Source organism: Schistocerca gregaria, chromosome 4 (genome assembly GCF_023897955.1).
Source record: "Schistocerca gregaria isolate iqSchGreg1 chromosome 4, iqSchGreg1.2, whole genome shotgun sequence".
NCBI lineage: Eukaryota > Metazoa > Arthropoda > Insecta > Orthoptera > Acrididae > Schistocerca > Schistocerca gregaria.
In genome coordinates this window covers 753,132,585-753,150,629 of record NC_064923.1, presented here as the reverse complement: position 1 = coordinate 753,150,629, position 18,045 = coordinate 753,132,585, and the positions used below count along the sequence as shown (strand labels likewise).

The window sequence follows — 18,045 nt, the reverse complement described above, 5'->3', positions numbered from 1 at the left end:
CTCCTACTCCAGTCCTGTTGCAGGCTTATCCTACCCCATCAGATGCTGGGCCTCCTGTGATAGTAGCCATGTAATATATCAACTTTGCTCCAATGACTTTACATCTTTTTATGTTGGTGTGACAACCAACCAGGTTTCCATCAGAATGAATGACTGTCACCAAACTGTGGGCAGGAACTAAATAGAAAAGTCTGGTGACACAATGTGCAACTTGTTTGATTACAATGGCTGCTTCATGACCAGGACGATTTGTATTTTTCGTCCACCACCAGCTGTGCAAATTGGAGTTATTCTTGCAACACATCCTTCACTCCTGGCTTCATCTTGGCCTCAATCTCCATTAATCGACGGTCCACATACCAGCAGCTTCCCCTTCCTCTGTCCTATAATGCCCTCTAAATTCACCTCTCCGTTTCACCTTCATTATATTCTACACCCCCATTAGCTCAGACACCCACGCATCACATACTTGTTCTGTGCATCTGCTACCCCACTCTTTCACATCCCTAACCAGAAGATGGACAACCTCCATTACTCACCGCCAATCACTCCTCCTCTCTTCCTGCCTCCCACATTTTTCTCCTTTAATCACTGCACTTGGTACAACCCCCACCCCAAACCACCTGCCAAAGCGCGATCTTGACATTTTGCATACAGCTGGCACCATGTATGGGCACAAGCATTTGTGGCATTTCTGCGTGTGTGTGTGTGTGTGTGTGTGTGTGTGTGTGTGTGTGTGTAACTTTCCTACTGTAATTGCTTATAATGTGTATACAAAACTTTCTCATGAATCAGTCTATCTACTAGTGAAAATGATAGCAAGATCCCTAATGTAGCTTCTACGATTAGCCCAAACACATGGACAGAAACTACAGCGTGTGACTTTAATTTATAATGTATATAAAAGATAGGCGATAAGCCATATAGGTGAACATCCAGTATTAACTGTACTGTCCTGACTAGATTGTGGAACTGTTTATCACGAAATGACTTCAGATATTACTTAGTTCACAATTGTAATTACTTTTTCTCCTAGAGTAATAAGAAGAGCATGATGATGCTCCCCCCTGACTATTAGGAAGCCTTCTCATTGTAATTCTGCAGCAGCCCAAAGTCCTCATTGCCATTGTCAGGCATACTTGTTACTCAGTGCATTGGTTGCATGCCATTGTCTGTCTGACATCCAAGAGCCTCTGGAAAGCATACAAAACAGCATGTACCATCTGTAATTGTTAATATATTATATCCAGTCACACCCAGTTATATCCTCTGTCATGATATATAGCATCTTTGTGATATATTTATCATGCTTGGTTATTTTACCATCACAGCATTCAGTATTCCCAACTGATGCTACTCCATCGGATATGCACCAACATCTTCCTTTTTAGGTAGGTTGATGGTCATATTTATGGGCCACGAGTGGATCCAGGTTGCAGTGCTCTGCAACTTGTGTTAGGGGCTGCTAACAATGTAGCCTTTGGCATCAGTGCTTTCTGCTTTGCTGGCAGTAACAGCAAGCTCCAAAGAAAATCTTGTAAATGAGGATACCATGAACCATCTTACTTGTGAAACTGTCTGATGTGACCCACCCAGCCCAACATGACTGACTGCAGCACCCAGTACAGCTTTGTCAGCAACTTCTTATGTAATTGATGTCCCCTGCTTCTGTGCTAAACTACCCTACCTAATATATTCTGAAAATCACATATTTACTTGTCTTAATGCAGGCCATATTTTGAGAGTCAATAAGAAGTCATACACCAAATCAGGGAGCACAGAAGTTCATCAGGCAATGGCCCAAGAAGCTGAGCAGTGCACCCAGGATGTGTTTCTGTACAGATTACCAGCAGACATGTCAAGCAACAGTCAAGCAACATGGATATGGATTTCCCAGATACCTTGCAGGGAACTACAATTTCTGCTATTACTGTGAGATAAATAGACTGAGACACATGGCCATGTGTTTTGGATCCATATTGACATGCTACCACTGCCACTGCCCAAGTATCGTGTCTGGATTGCAAAACACACTGTGCTAGAATTGGAGTCAGATGAGTCACTGTGAGAGAATGTGGACAACAATGAAGGTCCACACGCATAGACTTCACAATGGCAGGCACACATTAATTGGATATAGAAGTGGTGGAGTGTGTGCTGGTTTGAAACTTCCTGTCCTCATACCCTTGCTTGCACAGGTTCTTTTCTCCTACCTTCCAAACTTCACATAATTTCTCCTGCACTCTTTGCAGTTTTAGCAGCACTGCTGGGAGCACACATTGCATAGTGAAAATTCAAATCCCGCCGATGAAGCCATTCCTGTGTTACCATATTTCACAGACTATAAGATGCACCTTAATTTTTAAGTTTTTTTTTTAAAAAAAAAAGAACATTTTTATTGTTAGACTGTTAAACCAGACTACAGAAATTCTTAGTTAATAAAGCTGCACTGACCTTTAAAATTGTAGAAAATCACCCTCTTCTATTTTTGGCTGTTTTGCATTCAGTTCTCTGTTTGCACATTTCATCATCCTCATTTTTTTCAGTTCTTCTTTACTAACCTGCCAGTCACAAATGGTTTTTTTTTTTTCTGTTGATGGGGGGCCAAAATGCCACTCAGCTACTCTTTGTTTCCATGTTCTTCTGCATATGCTATTACTTTCAGCCTATAGCTGCATCATATGAACACCTTTATTTTATTTTATTTTTTCTCTTATGAAACAAGCTGCTCACAAAAATAGTGTACTGTTACCGATAACACAGATAACTTTAAATTCGAGTTCACTGGCACCGGAGACTACAACAACACATCATAGGCTAGAGAGTGGTCTGGGTTTGTGATGGTGGGGCAGAAAGGGAGACAGTGTTAGCAAACATGGGAATCCCCCCAACTCATGTTTGTCACATTGGTGCACCGCTACTGCCAGTCAAATCCAATGTTGCCAGATAAAGCAAATAGATACAGTTTTCCCGTGGCATCAGATATATGGCATTTTTAAAACTGGTGGGAATTTTAAATCGAACACTGGATATTTTTATATTAATTTCGAGTATAAGATGCACCTGAATTTTGGAGGCAATTTTTCAAAGAAAAAAGTGCGTGTTATAGTCCATAAAATATGGTACATCCTTTCTCCAGGAGTTAATAAAATGATGAAAACAATCAGCTTTTGACAAAATAATGTAATTGTATAGATTCCCCCCTGTGGGTTCGGGGGTAAGAATAGGCCCACGGTATTCCTGCCTGTCATAAGAGGCGACTAAAAGGAGTCTCAAACGTTTTGGCCTTGTGAGATGGTCTCCTAACGGATTTGACCTCCATCCTTCTAAATTTTCCGAAGAGCGAGCCGACTGGGGAAGGGCGCCTTACAAGGAGCGATGTGTCCATCATACATTACCATCTCTACCCAGGTTTGTCGTCATCGCTTAGCAGTCCCGCTCACCTACCATCTCTTGGGCGTGGATTTGTTCTTGGGTGCCGTTTATTGCAGTCTGCTATGCTGTGTCGCTTTATGCGCCAATGACGATATTGGACTACATCACCTGAAATCCAGCACGGCAGCCAGTCCGTTGTGGTGGGGCCGCCATGTACCCTGTTGGTTGTAGCCCCCTGACTACACAGGGATCGCTCTTCTGATGCCAGCGCCGTTAACTCCCCACGTATGCCAAGGAGTAGATGCCTATCTCCTTGGGGCATTGGGACTCCCGGCAATGGCCATCCTGCCAGGTGGTCATTGCTGAGGCTGGGTGGCGCCCGTGGGGAGGGCCCTTGGTCGGAGTAGGTGGCATCAGGGCGGATGACCCGCAATGAAGCGTGGTACATCATCTCTTGCTGGCGGCCAGCCGCCAGCAGTCTCTAAGCGTTCCAGGGCTCAATACAACGCAACTACATATGACCCCAAATCGTTCCCCTCCCTGGCTACACCATGGGAGGAACGAAAGACTAAGGATGCCAGCGAACCATGCTCGCCCCGCTACCTGGTGTGTACGAGAGCTGATGGTGAATCCTTTACATCCATGAAGCCTCAGTTCTTCGTCGAGCACTTAGAGGACAAGTTCGGGGAGGTGGAGGGCTTGTCCAAAATGCGCTCGGGCTCAGTTTTGGTCAAATCGGCGTCCTCCGCCCAGTCCCGCCGGTTACTCGATTGTAACAAGCTGGGGGATGTTCCGGTTACAATCACGCCCCATAAGAGTCTTAATATGGTCCAGGGCATAATATTCCATCGGGACCTTCTATTGCAGTCCGATGACGAGCTTCACGCCAATTTAGTGCGGCGAGGTGTTCACTTCGTCCGACGCGTACATCGTGGTCCAAGGGATAAGCAGGTTGCCACCGGTACCTTCATCTTGGCCTTCGAGGGTGATACTTTACCTGAGAAGGTCAAGGTGATGGTCTATCGTTGTGGCGTCAAGCCATATATCCCTCCCCCGATGCGGTGCTTTAAGTGCTGGAGGTTCAGGCATATGTCTTCCCGCTGTACTTCCAGCCTCACATGTAGAGATTGTGGACGCCCATCACATCCCAATACTCCATGTGCTCCACCTCCCATCTGTGTAAACTGCGGAGAGCACCACTCGCCTTGCTCGCCGGACTGCAGGATCTTCCAGAAAGAGCGCAAAATCATGGAGTATAAGACCCTGGACCGCCTGACATACACTGAGGCCAGGCAGAAGTTCGAACGCCTCCATCCTGTTCGAATGACTGCCTCTTACGCCGCGGCTACTACTGTTATGGCCCCATTAGCTCTCCCTCAGACTGCCACCTCTCAGAGCCGGAATGCTACACCTGCCCCCTTGATGGTGGGGGGCACTTCACTCCCTGCTGCTCCTGCACTACCTGCCTCAGGAGAAGCAACCCCCCAACCATCGGGGACATCAGTCCCCACTTCTAAGCTGGGGAAGCCTCAAACTTCCCCGGCTCGAATAGCACGGAAAGGGTCCCTTGGGTCCCTTCCTTCCCAGGTTTCCGCCTCTGGGAAGGGTGACGTCAGCCAATGGAAGAAAAGCAGACCAGCGGCTGGTCGCAGGGCTTCCCGCTCCTCCTCCGTCCCAGAGACTGACTCGCTGGAGCCCTCCCAGCCAATGAAACCCAAGGACCAGAGAGACAAGACGAAGAAGAAGACCTCTAAGGCCAAGGACCACGCGGTGGCATCCACCCCACTGCTCCCTACAGGCTCTGTGTCCGAGGATAAGGTGGAGATCCGGGCGTCCGCTGAGGACCTGGATCTCGCCGGACCCTCAGACACCATGGAAGCAGATTGTACTGGTCCTCCATCGGTGGCAGCAGGTGACCCAGTGGCGTGATCTGCCTCCTCGGCCCCTTCACGCCTTTTTCGGACATGGACAAAGCGATACTCCAGTGGAACTGCAGCGTTTTTTTCCACCACCTTGCTGAGCTTCGCCAACTCATCAGCAGTCATCTGTTCCTCTGCATTGCCCTACAGGAAACTTGGTTTCCGGCAATGCAGACCCCTGCCCTACGTGGGTATCGGGGTTATTACAAGAACCGGGCAGCTTATGAGAGGGTATCTGGTGGAGTCTGCGTCTACATCCTTAACTCTGTCTACAGCGAATGTGTACCTCTTCACACACCTTTAGAGGCTGTCGCTGTAAGGATGTGGACGCCTCAGCCTATTACTGTCTGCAGTTTGTATCTTCCACCAGATGGTGATGTCTCGCGTCATGTGTTGGCTGCGTTGATAGCACAACTGCCTCCTCCTTTTGTGTTACTGGGCAACCTTAACGCCCATAACCCCCTGTGGGGTAGCGCCGCGATTACTGGCCGGGGTAGAGATGTCGAGACTCTTCTCTCGCAGCTTGACCTCTGCCTCTTAAACATGGGAGAGCCGACACATTTCAGCGTAGTCCATGGCACATTTTCGGTCATCGACCTTTCTATCTGCAGCCTCGGACTTTCACCATCCATCCACTGGAGTGTCCATGACGACTTATGTGGTAGTGACCATTTCCCCATCTTTCTGTCACTACCACAGCGTCACTCTTCTGAACGCCCCTCCAGATGGGCTCTGAATAAGGCTGATTGGGGCTTGTTCTCCTCTCTCGCCACTATCGCACCTCCTTCCCATGACACCATTGATGCGGTGGTTCAGTCGGTCACCACCGGCATCGTTTCTGCCGCGGCATCTGCGATTCCCTGTTCATCCGGGTCCCCTCGGCGGAGGACTGTGCCTTTGGTGGGCGCCCGAGATCGCAGAGGCGATTGGAGATCGCCGGCGGGCTCTTCAACACCATAAGCGGCACCCGTCCTTGGAGACCCTCATCGTTTTTAAACAGCTCCGTGCCCGTGCCCGACGCCTTATTCGCCAACAGAAGCAGGAGTGCTGGGAACGGTATGTTTCCACCATTGGCGTCCGTACCTCTGCATCGCATGTTTGGGCTAAGATTAGGCGACTCCATGGCTATCGGCCGCCTGTCTCTGTCCCTGGGCTTTCGCTGAATGGAGTAGTGTGTACTGACTCCGACACGATTGCGGACCGGTTAGCAGCGCATTTTGCTCAGTGTTCCGCATCTACGAATTACCCACTGGCCTTCCGCTCCCGGAAAGAGCGGTTGGAAAGTTGGAGGCTTTCCTTTCACACGCGCCACGCGGAGTCGTACAATGCTCCTTTCAGCGACTGGGAATTCCAGAGTGCACTATCTGCTTGCCCTGATACGGCTCCTGGGCCAGACCGCATCCACAGCCAGATGCTGAAACACCTCTCTGTGAATTGCCAGCGACGCCTCCTAGATGTTTTCAACCGCATCTGGGTTGAGGGTGTGTTCCCGTCTCAATGGCGAGAAAGCATCGTCCTCCCCGTGTTGAAACCTGGCAAGAACCTATGGAGGTGGACAGCTACCGCCCCATAAGCCTCACCAACTTTCTTTGCAGGTTGCTAGAACATATGGTGAGCCGGAGGTTGAGTTGGCTCCTCGAGTCTCGAGGCCTTCTGGCTCCGTCTCAGGGTGGGTTCCGTAAAGGCCGCTCTGCCGTCGATAATGTGGTCTCCCTAGAGTCTGCCGTCCGTACAGCCTTTGCACGCCGCCAACATCTGGTTGCCGTCTTCTTCGACATGCGGAAGGCGTACGATACGACTTGGCGATATCACATCCTGGCCACACTTCATGGGTGGGGTCTTAGGGGCCCGCTCCCGATTTTTATTCAGAATTTTCTGTCGTCTCGTTCCTTCCGCGTGCAAGTTGCTGCGTCCCATAGTTCCTCCCGGGTCCAGGAGAACGGGGTCCCACAGGGGTCTGTCCTCAGTGTCTCCCTGTTTTTAATTGCGATCAATGGGCTCGCTGAGGCGGTGGGATCGTCCGTCGCAGCTTCGTTGTATGCAGACGACTTCTGCCTCTACTACAGCTCCGCTGGCATTGCAGTTGCTGAGCGCCAGCTGCAGGGCGCTATCCGCAAGGCGCAGTTGTGGGATGTAGCGCATGGCTTCCAGTTTTCGGCCGCTAAGACCTGCGTTATGCATTTCTGCCGGCGTCGCACAGTTCACCCTGAGCCACGCCTTTACCTTGACGGTGAACCTCTTGCTGTGGTAGAGACGCATCGGTTCTTGGGACTGGTATTTGATGCCCGGTTGACTTGGCTGCCTCATATTAGGCAGCTTAAACAAACATGCTGGCGGCATTTAAACGCTCTCCGTTGCCTTAGCCACATCGGATGGGGTGCCGATCGGTCCACCCTTCTCCGGCTGTATCAAGCGCTGATCCAGTCCCGCCTTGATTATGGGTGTGTGGCTTATGGTTCGGCATCGCCATCAGCGTTGCAATTGCTGGATCCCATCCATCACTGCGGTATCCGACTCACCACAGGAGCATTTTGGACAAGCCCTGTTGACAGCTTACTTGTGGAGGCTGGTGTTCCTCCATTGCGGATCCGGCACGACCGACTTCTGGCCGCTTATGCTGCCCACGTTTGTAGCTTGCCAGGGCATCCCAACTACCGTCTCCTGTTCCCGCACTCGATCGTCCATCTTCCAGACAGGCGGCCCCGGTCAGGGTGTACGATCGCGGTTCGCATCCGGGCTCTACTGTGTGGGATTGAGTTTTTTCCTCTCCCGCCTGTTTTCCGGGCCAATCTCCGTCTGCCCCCTTGGTGTGTGCGCCGACCATGCATTCGGCTGGATTTGGCACAGGGTCCGAAAGACTCGGTCCCTCCTCCGGCCCTCCGCCGCCGCTTTGTTTCTCTCCTTGCCGAGTTTCCCGGATCTGCCGTGGCCTATACCGACGGTTCGATGGTCTCTGGTCGCACTGGTTACGCTCTTACTCTAGAGGATCATTGTGAGCAACGGTCGCTGGCACCCGGGAACAGTGTATACAATGCCGAGTTGGTTGCCATCTATCGCGCCCTAAAGTATATCCGCTCCCGCTCAGGTGAGTCCTTTGTCATCTGTAGTGACTCCCTGAATGGTTTACGAGCTCTTGACCAGTGCTTTCCTCGTTCCCGTCTGGTGATGGCCATCCACGAGTCGCTCCATGCTCTTGCCCGTTGCGGCCACTCCGTGGTCTTTGTTTGGACCCCAGGTCATGTCGGCATCCCGGGCAATGAGCGGGTTGACACGCTGGCTAAACAGGCAGTGAGTTCACCGGCTCTGGAACTCGGCCTTATGGAGTGTGATCTCCTGTCCCTTTTGCGCCAGAAAGTGCTTGGTGCCTGGGGTGACAAGTGGCGCACCCTGCCCACGCCCAACAAACTTCGGGCGGTGAAGGAGACGACCGGTGTGTGGCGCTCCTCCATGCGTGCCTCTCGGAAGGACTCTGTCATCCTCTGCGGGCTGCGCGTTGGCCACACGTGGCTGACGCACGGCCATTTGTTGCGCTGGGAGGACCCACCGCTATGTCGCTGCGGGGCAGCTCTGACGGTGGTCCACATTTTGGTGGACTGCCCGCTTTTAACAGGACTCAGGCAGACGTTTGCGCTGCCTGATACCCTCCCTGCCCTTTTATGTGATGACGTTGCTATGGCGGACCTCGTGTTGAGTTTTATTCGGGCAGGGGGTTTTTATCGTATGATTTGAGTGTTTGTCCTTTTATTTCCTGTATTGACTTGGGCCTTTGGCCTGTGGTTTTAAACTGTGGGTTTTAATGTCATTTGGTGGTTGGCTTTTCCTTATTTCCATGGTCGGCCAACCACCTTCACACTCGGTGTGATTTTAGTTCCGTTTGTCTGGTCTTTGTCTGTCTTTCTAGTATTGTGTTGTCCCTTGTCTCAGTTCTCCGTTTTTAACCACTGACAGTTTTTATTTCGTGTGATTTTATCGTGGAACAAGGGACCGATGACCTTAGCAGTCTGGTCCCTTCAATCCCACACCCAACCAATTGTATAGATTAAAAAATCTACTCACCAAGAAGTGGCGGAACACACACATAAAAAAAGGTTGTAATTAGGCAAGCTTTCGGAGCCAGTGGCTCCTGCAGGCAGAAACGCGAAAGGGGAAGGAAGAGGGGTGAAGGAAAAGGACTGGAAAGGTTTAAGAGAAGGGGTAGATTTAGGGAAAGTCACCCAGAACCATGGGTCAGGGGTGGCTGCACAGGATTACCAGACTTACCCATGCAGTAAGCATCCCCTCACCTGCGGTTCTGGGTGACTTTTCTAAAATCTACCCCTTTTCTTAAACTTTTCAAGTCCTTTTCCTTCACCTCTCATCATTTCCCTTTAACCCTTATGCCTGCAGAAGGAGCCACTGGCTCCCAAATCTTGCCTAATTACAACCTTTTTTTCGTGTGTGTTCCGCCACTTCTTGGTGAGTAGATTTCTTTATCTATCCACTTAAATTACTTTCTTCAGAAGTGTTGCATAAAGTTTGTGGGAAACTTCTTTGAAGCTTGAGAGGCATGAGAGGTACTAATGGAGGTAAAGCCATAAGAGCAGGTTATGAATCACATGTAGTCGGTAGGGCACTTACCATGAAAGACAAGGTTCCCATATTCACTTCCTGGTCCATAACACAATTATAATCAGACAGGAAGTTTCTAATCTGTTCTATTTTCTACATAATTGCTTGCCTTATTCAGTTGATTGTATCATATCTTATTGGTACTATATGTGTACTTTTCTGTTCTTTTCCCATAACTTGTCGTGTTTTTTAAATATCTGATGCTTCTGACAAAAATTTAAAAAGTGGAAAATTTTGCTTATTTGAGTAGCTTGCTAAATGATATTACTATCACCACTACCATTATAACAATTTAATTGATGCAGTTAGCTTGCAACTCATAAATGTTGGCTTGCAACTCTCATTCTTTTTTAATTATTGTTTCTTCTACTGTCTGTTCATCTCTCTAATTCTTTTTATAATTTTTCAGAGTAGTCTGGTTCCAGGTTACATATTTTATTTCTTCTGAACATCATTCAGTTTAAAGTGTGATATTGTCTTTCTCGAAATCTTGGTTGTGGTGGCAGACTTCTCTGTAACAGCACAGGTTTCAAGTTATGCTGGAAGGTGGCAGTTTGGTTGTGAGTTGTTGAATACAAAATAAAGGTTGCACTAACAGAGCACATTTATTTCCTTGGCAATTTTCAGGGAAACCTGTAATATGTCAGTGTAATACATGTTTGTATTCCCTCCCTTCCTAGTGATACATTTTCGACTCTCATTTCTCTGCAAATCTACATGACACCATTCAGCATACTATTTCACATCTAGATTGTATCTCCTGTCCCAATCTTCAGTGGAAGCTCATTAATTCTCATCTCTTAGCGTGCTGTGTGTTCATAACTTGATGTGAACAATGTTTAGTGGTTCTAAGGCAGTTACTTTTTGCTATGGAGTTGTTAAATAGAAACTCCATGAGTACTTTTCAAGTATTGTTATACAATACTATCAATACTATGCTTTAGTATCCCTTTATACTTGAGACAATTGTTAAGAATTCTTTGTGCAATTTTTTTCTTTATTAATTTTTGTACAGATCAGATTTTTTCTTTGTTAATTTTTGTACAGGTCACCTGAGGTTGCATTTTCAATTGATGAGAAACCTACTGTGACCTTCAAATAAATGTATTTAACAGCCATTGTGAATCATTTCATTCAAAATGTGGCAATTTGGCTGTGATTACCTGCAGTTTGAAATAACAAGTATCTCATAGTGGTTTAAAAGACTGGTGAGGTATTTTCCATGTGTCGTTATTGGCTTAACAATTTTGATACCCACTGAGCACAAACTTGCAAGTATATACAGATTCAAAAGGTTATCACAATCTGCCATGAACAATTCTAATATTACATTTTATTTCTAACCAGTGTTGTCCATTTTGTAAAATGTGTTTTGTTTCATAATTTGCTAAGACATTATGGGAACAGGGTACAATTATCAATTGAATGCAATAACTATCCCCATTAAATTCCACAGAGATATATTTCACAGTAAGTCATATATGTCTACACAACTTGCGATACAGAACAGAACTCAAAAACTAACATGAAGGCTCAGCACAATAGTAAGATTCCAAAGATGGTGTTAATCGCGGTCGATACGACCTATCGATGACACACAGCACCCCCAACTCGGCCGACGGGTTGGGATGGGCAAGTGTCACGGCGTGAGCTAAGGAAGATTTTAGAGCCTTGAAGGCCTCCAGCATAGTTTCAGTCCAGCGAACTGGTTTAAGGCCTGAAGTCTGTTTGCCCAACAGCAAGTCTGTCAGTGGGGCCTGCACAGCAGCGGCAGAAGACAGATGCCGACGGTAGTAATTTATTGTACCCAAGAAACGTTGGAGTTCTTTGTAAGTAGCAGGAGAAGCAATGACATGATGGCCTGCACCCAGGATTTGAGAGGCTGTATTCCGTCTGTGGAGATGGTGTAACCCAAAAATGTGACAGATGACTGGCACAATTGTAATTTGCCCTTGTTGACCTCGGCGCTATTGGAGTTCAAGGTCTGGAGGACCTTGTATAAATAATTTTCCTGTTCCTCAGCTGAGTTGCTGAAAATGAGTATGTCATCCAGATATGCACAGCAAAACTCGAACTGTTGTAAGATTGAGTCGATGAAACATTGCTGTATTTGTACCACATTTTTCAGGCTGAACGACGAAGTTGTACTGGAACAAACCGAGCGGCGTGATGATAGCTGTCTTTGGAATGTCTTCCAGTGCTACGGGAATCTGGTCATAGGCATGTTTACAGTCAATCACACTGAAAATTATGGCCTATAACATATGAGTGAAATCGTTTATGTTCAGCAAGGGGTAGTTGTCTATGGCGGTACAAGCAGTTAATTGCCTGTAATCACAGTCGAAAAGAACCGTCATGTTTGGGGGCGAGGTGAATTGGTGAAGACCAGTTGCTGTCCGACGGTTGTAGAATACCTGCCTCCAAAAGTTTGTTAATCTGATGCCGGGCCGCACGCAACTTAATGGGGTTGAGGCATCTAACCTTGTGCCTAATAGGAGGGCCAGCAGTGGTAATTATCTTTTGTGTTGTTCCGTCGGTGACAGAAGAAACTGAGAACTGCACGCGAGACTAAGTAACGTCCTGAGGTGAAGTTTTTGGATGAGTGGGGTGCGACGAGGCGAAACGGTTAGCGCGGGTGGGAAAAGTCACATGCCTATTGTGAGCATGGCATGTGATTGTTTGGAGAGGTCAGCTGCGCACAGCATGGAGCGGGTCGGGACATGCAGCGACTGTCTGTTGTCGGCCTTGGCTTGAGTAACCAGCGCAGAGATCTTGAGTAAACGGCGCGGGCGTCGATCAGGGAACCCGCGCCGAGCAGGGAACAGCAATGGCTGCCGAGTCACATGGTTGGCACGCGAGAGAGGGGGGATGTTTATTAACATGCGGGGCAGCTGCCTGCATGGTGGGCGTGGGCATATCGTACACGCGACTGCCATTAGAAGCACTGTTTGAAACACATGGCTCTGAACGTGGCGAGCGCACCGAGGGTGCGTGTCTACCGGATACGAGTCGTCACACGCAATTAATGTTTTTGGCCTACCCTGCTGAGTGTCTGAGCTGGTGTCTGCTGGAGAAACAAGGTTAAGCGAGGTACGAGCCACACTGAACTTGTAAATTTGTGCTATTCGTTGTTTTAGCCCGCCGTTTTCCCGGCAGAGTTGTGCCGCCAAGTTGTATTCTGACAGTAGGTTCGTGATGCAGGTAACAATGTCACCCACGAGGGTGGAGCACTTGCGTACTGACTCACATGTTGCGAGAGAAATATAACGTGGAACATAAGTGCGGCAGCAGCACAGTATCTGAGGGTTAGTGGGATGGTGTAGCACCAAGCCCTGAACCACGTTTGGAGAGAGTTTGTACTGGGACAAAAAAACCATACCGAGAATTGATTCATCGATGTCAGCAATGTAGAAAGTCCATGGAAAACACAGAGGAGGAGATAGGTGCACCATAACTTTGACAGAGCCTGAGGTTTGCAATGTTGATGTATTGACAGCTTGCAGAAGTTACCTTGTCGGTGAAAAGACAGGGGGAGCCATCGACATTAGTGTGATAGACACGTCAGCACCAGTGTCGACTAGGAAAACAAACCGTGATGAAATGTCAGTCACGTATAAACGACCGCTCAGCCAGGCAAACGAGTGGACAGAGCGCAACGTATGGGAATGCCTGTGAGGTCCTGCGATCGGCTTGGCAAGGTAACCAACACTTCTTAGCATTATCGCCAAAAACCTCGTGGTACCAGCAGTACGGATGAGCCAGATGTGGTGGTGGTGGTGACTGTGGCAGTGGAGGAGACTTGTCCTCATCGATTTGTTCTGGCTTGTATACCAGCACATATGGTGCATGGGCGATCCTGGAATGTTCGAATGGTTGAGAGAACGAGCGGATACTGCCAGGGGGTGTAGAAAGCATGGATGTGGAGTGAGCTCTGCCTCTGCCAGCAGACAGCCGGTAAACAGGAGCAGTTGTGGCGACCAGTGGCGAGTGGTGAGCTGATTGGTGTTGACGTAGCAATGTATACAGCTAGTCTGTGATGCAGATACAAGAGCTGATTCACTCAAAGGAGTGTGGTAGCAGGTGAATCTTAGATCGGTACGCAATTTGGTGGATCATACCTCCTACAGAGTGACGTCTGGCATTGTATGCTCACTCACGAGCAACCGAAGGCAGCGTCAGAGTTGTGATGGAGTTCAGTCCCCCAGGTGTTCCTCGTACAAGATCTTGATGATTAATTCTTGTGGTGAGCAGGCGAGTCAGTCCATGATCGTTTTCTTCGTGAACTCGTACTTCAGTGGAGGCGGTGACAAGAGGAGTAGATTGTAAATTAAGTCTGAGTGATCATAGAGCTGCATGACAAGACACAGGAATTTAGAGTTGTCGTCAGACACATGATGCAACTCATAAAGATGCTCAACAAGCGCAAACTATGATACAGGGTTGTCCTCATATAAAGGATGCAGCTTCAGCAGACGACCAGGGGGAGGGGTCGAAGGTGGCTTCGGTGTCCCTTGGTAAACCGGCTGGTCCGTGGTAGGAGAGGCCACACAGCAGACTGCCACAGTAGGCATAGGTGTGTTACTGGCAAGCACGTCCATAGCAACAGCGGGCTGCATTGTCCTTGACGTGTTGTGAAAACACCACTGTAGCTGGCACGGTCAGTACCGTGGGAACGAGTGGTTGCACAATACGTGCGGGGGCCCCATAAACTGGACCGGAGATTACAGGTACTGAATTGAATTGACCCACCCCAGACATAACGCGGAAGGCCGGCGGGGCAGACTCAGGCTGTGCTGTAGGAGAGGCGAGCAGCTGAGCGACCAAAACCGGGGCCCCCTGCGAGTGGGAGGGGCGGGGGTGTTGGTAACTCGTATGACCAAAGTTTGAGTTCTTAAGTGAGCATGGAGAATTGTGTGCACTAAAATGTTCTTGATTAGTTTGCCAATCAGGCAAAACCAGAACAGTTCACGGTTGATAGTGGCCAGGTGCATTTTGCAATAATGGCGGTGCTGCACATGGCACGACAGTAACTGTTGTTGCAGTCCGCTGAGAGTCAAAGTATGTGTGCGAATGTAGATCACTTTGAGCATTATACAATCAATCAGTAGGTACACAGTTTTGAATATTATTCACTTCACACGTTGGCGAGCACAGTCCAGCAACACAAAACCCGAGTCCACTGTTTGTTTTAGCAGCATAGCACTCTACCGTTGTCTAGCGACAAAGTTTGAAGTTAACATGGCTGGAGATCGCGAATCACTGTGAATTAATGTAGAACTGGTCATTGGCGAAGGAATGAAGATGTCCGGCGGCGATCATTGTTGTGCTTCCAAATGTCCGAACAAAGCGTTGGGTGAGGTTGCCATGGTCATGTGCATAACCTGTTGATTTACAACACCCAGCGCGGAAGACGTAGAATTTTTGGGGTCACCAGTATGGGAATGGGATACGGTTATCGGTTGAATGCAACAACTTTCCCCATTAAATTCCACATAGAGATATATTTCGCAGTAAGTCATATGTGTACACAGCTTGCGATACAGAACAGAACTCAAAAAACTAACATGGAGGCTCGGCAGAGCAATGAGTGTCCATAGGTGGTATTAATCGAGGTCGATACGACCTATCAACACCACATCATAAAGTAGGAGACAATACTTTTTGACCCCCTCGAATTACGACATATATATTGATTACACTTCCCGTTCACAGTGGCCAGCTTTATCAATTCCACAATATTACACATTTGTTCTGAAACATATGGTATAGAGTTTTAATTCTGGGTAGACCATTTTCACCTTCTATTAAACACCTTATGTTTGTCCTTGTACATTACTTCAAATGTTTAACTTCTTGTTTCAGTTTCCCTGTATTCATTAAATTTTAAAACTTTCTTTTGTGATTCTAATAAAATTTGTATTTTTTCAACAAATGTATGTGAGTACCCATCTATCATTTCTAGCTAAAATATGTTGCATATCTGTGAGTACTGTATTATGACAGACCAACTTTGCTTGTTATATTACAACCGATAGTGTACCATCAAGTTCTCTTTGGATGTCTGGACTAAACAAAATAGGGAAGGCAACAGACACTGTACTCCCGTTCCGAGAAGGAGCCGAGTTTATATCACCAACTAGTCTCTCATGTTCGGGCTCCTGTGGTTCCGCCATTTAGGTCGAATGCCAGATTGATTCTTTGAGAAGAGCCTGGGCAGTTGCCTTCCCCATTTGTGACCAGTTCAAGAATGTGTTGTGTAATGAATTCGTAAATGAGATGCTGAATGCTATTTTTTTTCCTTTCTTTGGATGTTCTGGTTTGTTTCTTCTTTCTTGCTTTGCCGGAGATTTCCTAATAGTTCTTAGCGAGAGGCCTCGGCACTTTCTGCAGTTAACATTTCTTTTTATTACTGTTTGATTCCTTTGCTGTGTGTACTAAAATTCTTATGTTTCAAGCAGTGTTAGATACAGTTTCAAATGAGTAACATATCATATCACTTTCTCACATTGCATCTTAAAACTGACAAAGTATTCAGGGAAGAAAATTGTGGGAATAGAAAATTAGAATGAAGGCTGATAAAATATTCCATCGGTTAACTTTCCACAAAGAAATGAATTCTTTTGCATCAAGCTTTTTATGTTTCACATGTGCATGTCTGATTATGAAAATAATTTTTACAATATGGTGGTCTTTGCTCCATCCTGCCAGAGTAATTAAAATAAGAAATAAGAAAAGATAAATTTTATCTTGGAGGGTAATTACTTACTTTACATCTGTCCTTGCTTAATGGAATTACACAACATAAAAAATAAATATGCCAGCCTATAAACAAAGCACCTATAATTAGACATTTCTTCAATCACAGTTTTCTCTCATTCATCCAGAAAAAGAGTATTAATAGATGTGACAAATACACCAGTGTTCATATTGATGTCATTGCCTTTTCAGGTTCTCAGGTCAAGAGGTTTCACTGATATGTGCATTCAGATTGGAAATGGAGCTATGGTTTCAAACATCAGCACTCAAGAAGGAATTTCTGTTGAGTATTTTCGGTTTAGGGATAGTTTGCTTGCAGATATAATGAATGCAGATTTAGTTATAAGTCATGCTGGAGCTGGTAGCTGTCTTGAGATACTTGAAGCTGGTAAGCCACTTGTAGTGGTTATAAATCAACAGCTGATGGGTAATCATCAACTTGAACTTGCAAAACAGCTACATGCTGATGAACATTTATATTACAGCACATGTGAAAATCTGAAAAGTGTGTTAGAAAATGTGAACTTAGACAAGTTAAAACCTTTTCCTCGTGGAAATGCTGGTATTTTTGCAGCATACCTTAATAGTGTATTTGGTTTTAATGAGTATAATAATGAAACATAGATTTCTGGAGTATTTCAGCACTGCCTCAGGGAGTTAATCTCAATGAAGAATTGGGATTCATGAAGGTGTACCAGGTAAAGGAACAATATTGGTGTTAGAATTGAGACATACACAGTGTATATGCAAGGAACATAAGAACTCAGTTTCAGTCTGCATTATGAATGATCAGGTTACATTCCACAAAATGTTAAATATAATAATCACCAGTGATATTTTTACTATAGAATATTATGAATTTTATTAATGTCAAAATAATATAAAAACATTCATACTTAATGTTTTGAATAAATGTAATAAACTGAATAAATATAATATTAGTAAAATACATCAACCTCGTCTCATGTAATACATTCATGTAATTATACAAAAACTTAATTCTGCTGTAATAAAAAAATAGTTGCCATGATATTTGTTAATGTTCTTTTCCCCTGTGATTGACGACAAGTCTTCTGGACATTGCTTTTTGCCCATTTTCTGGTTTTACCTTGTGTCTGGCACTAGCCCCAAATTACATGTCTCCACTTCACCACCCAGAGATCTCTAAAAGATAACACAAAATGAATAAAAACCCATAAACTCACTAAACTCCGTGTTGTTTATCTGTTAATATACACATGTACAGCGCGTTTCAGGGATGAGATACCCCATAAAAATGATCCTTTTTCATTAAGAAACATACACTTTGGTCCACTATTTACACGTTATGTGCATGGTTAGGATGTGCACTCCACCTGATGGCCTACTGCACAGCTCCTAATGCCAT

At 46.4% G+C, this 18,045-nt stretch overlaps 1 protein-coding gene across 2 annotated transcripts in view; it reads left to right on the top strand.

Moving 5' to 3' along the window:
• The window catches only part of LOC126365767 (UDP-N-acetylglucosamine transferase subunit ALG13 homolog), a 30,759-nt gene extending 13,071 nt beyond the window's left edge, over positions 1–17,688 (top strand). For both annotated transcript variants that reach the window (XM_050008285.1, XM_050008283.1), the window contains exon 2: positions 16,851–17,688. In XM_050008285.1, coding sequence (XP_049864242.1) covers positions 16,851–17,282 — 432 coding nt within the window. In that variant the 3' untranslated portion in view covers positions 17,283–17,688. The remainder of the gene's footprint in view (positions 1–16,850) is intronic.
• The last annotated feature ends 357 nt before the right edge of the window (positions 17,689–18,045 follow it).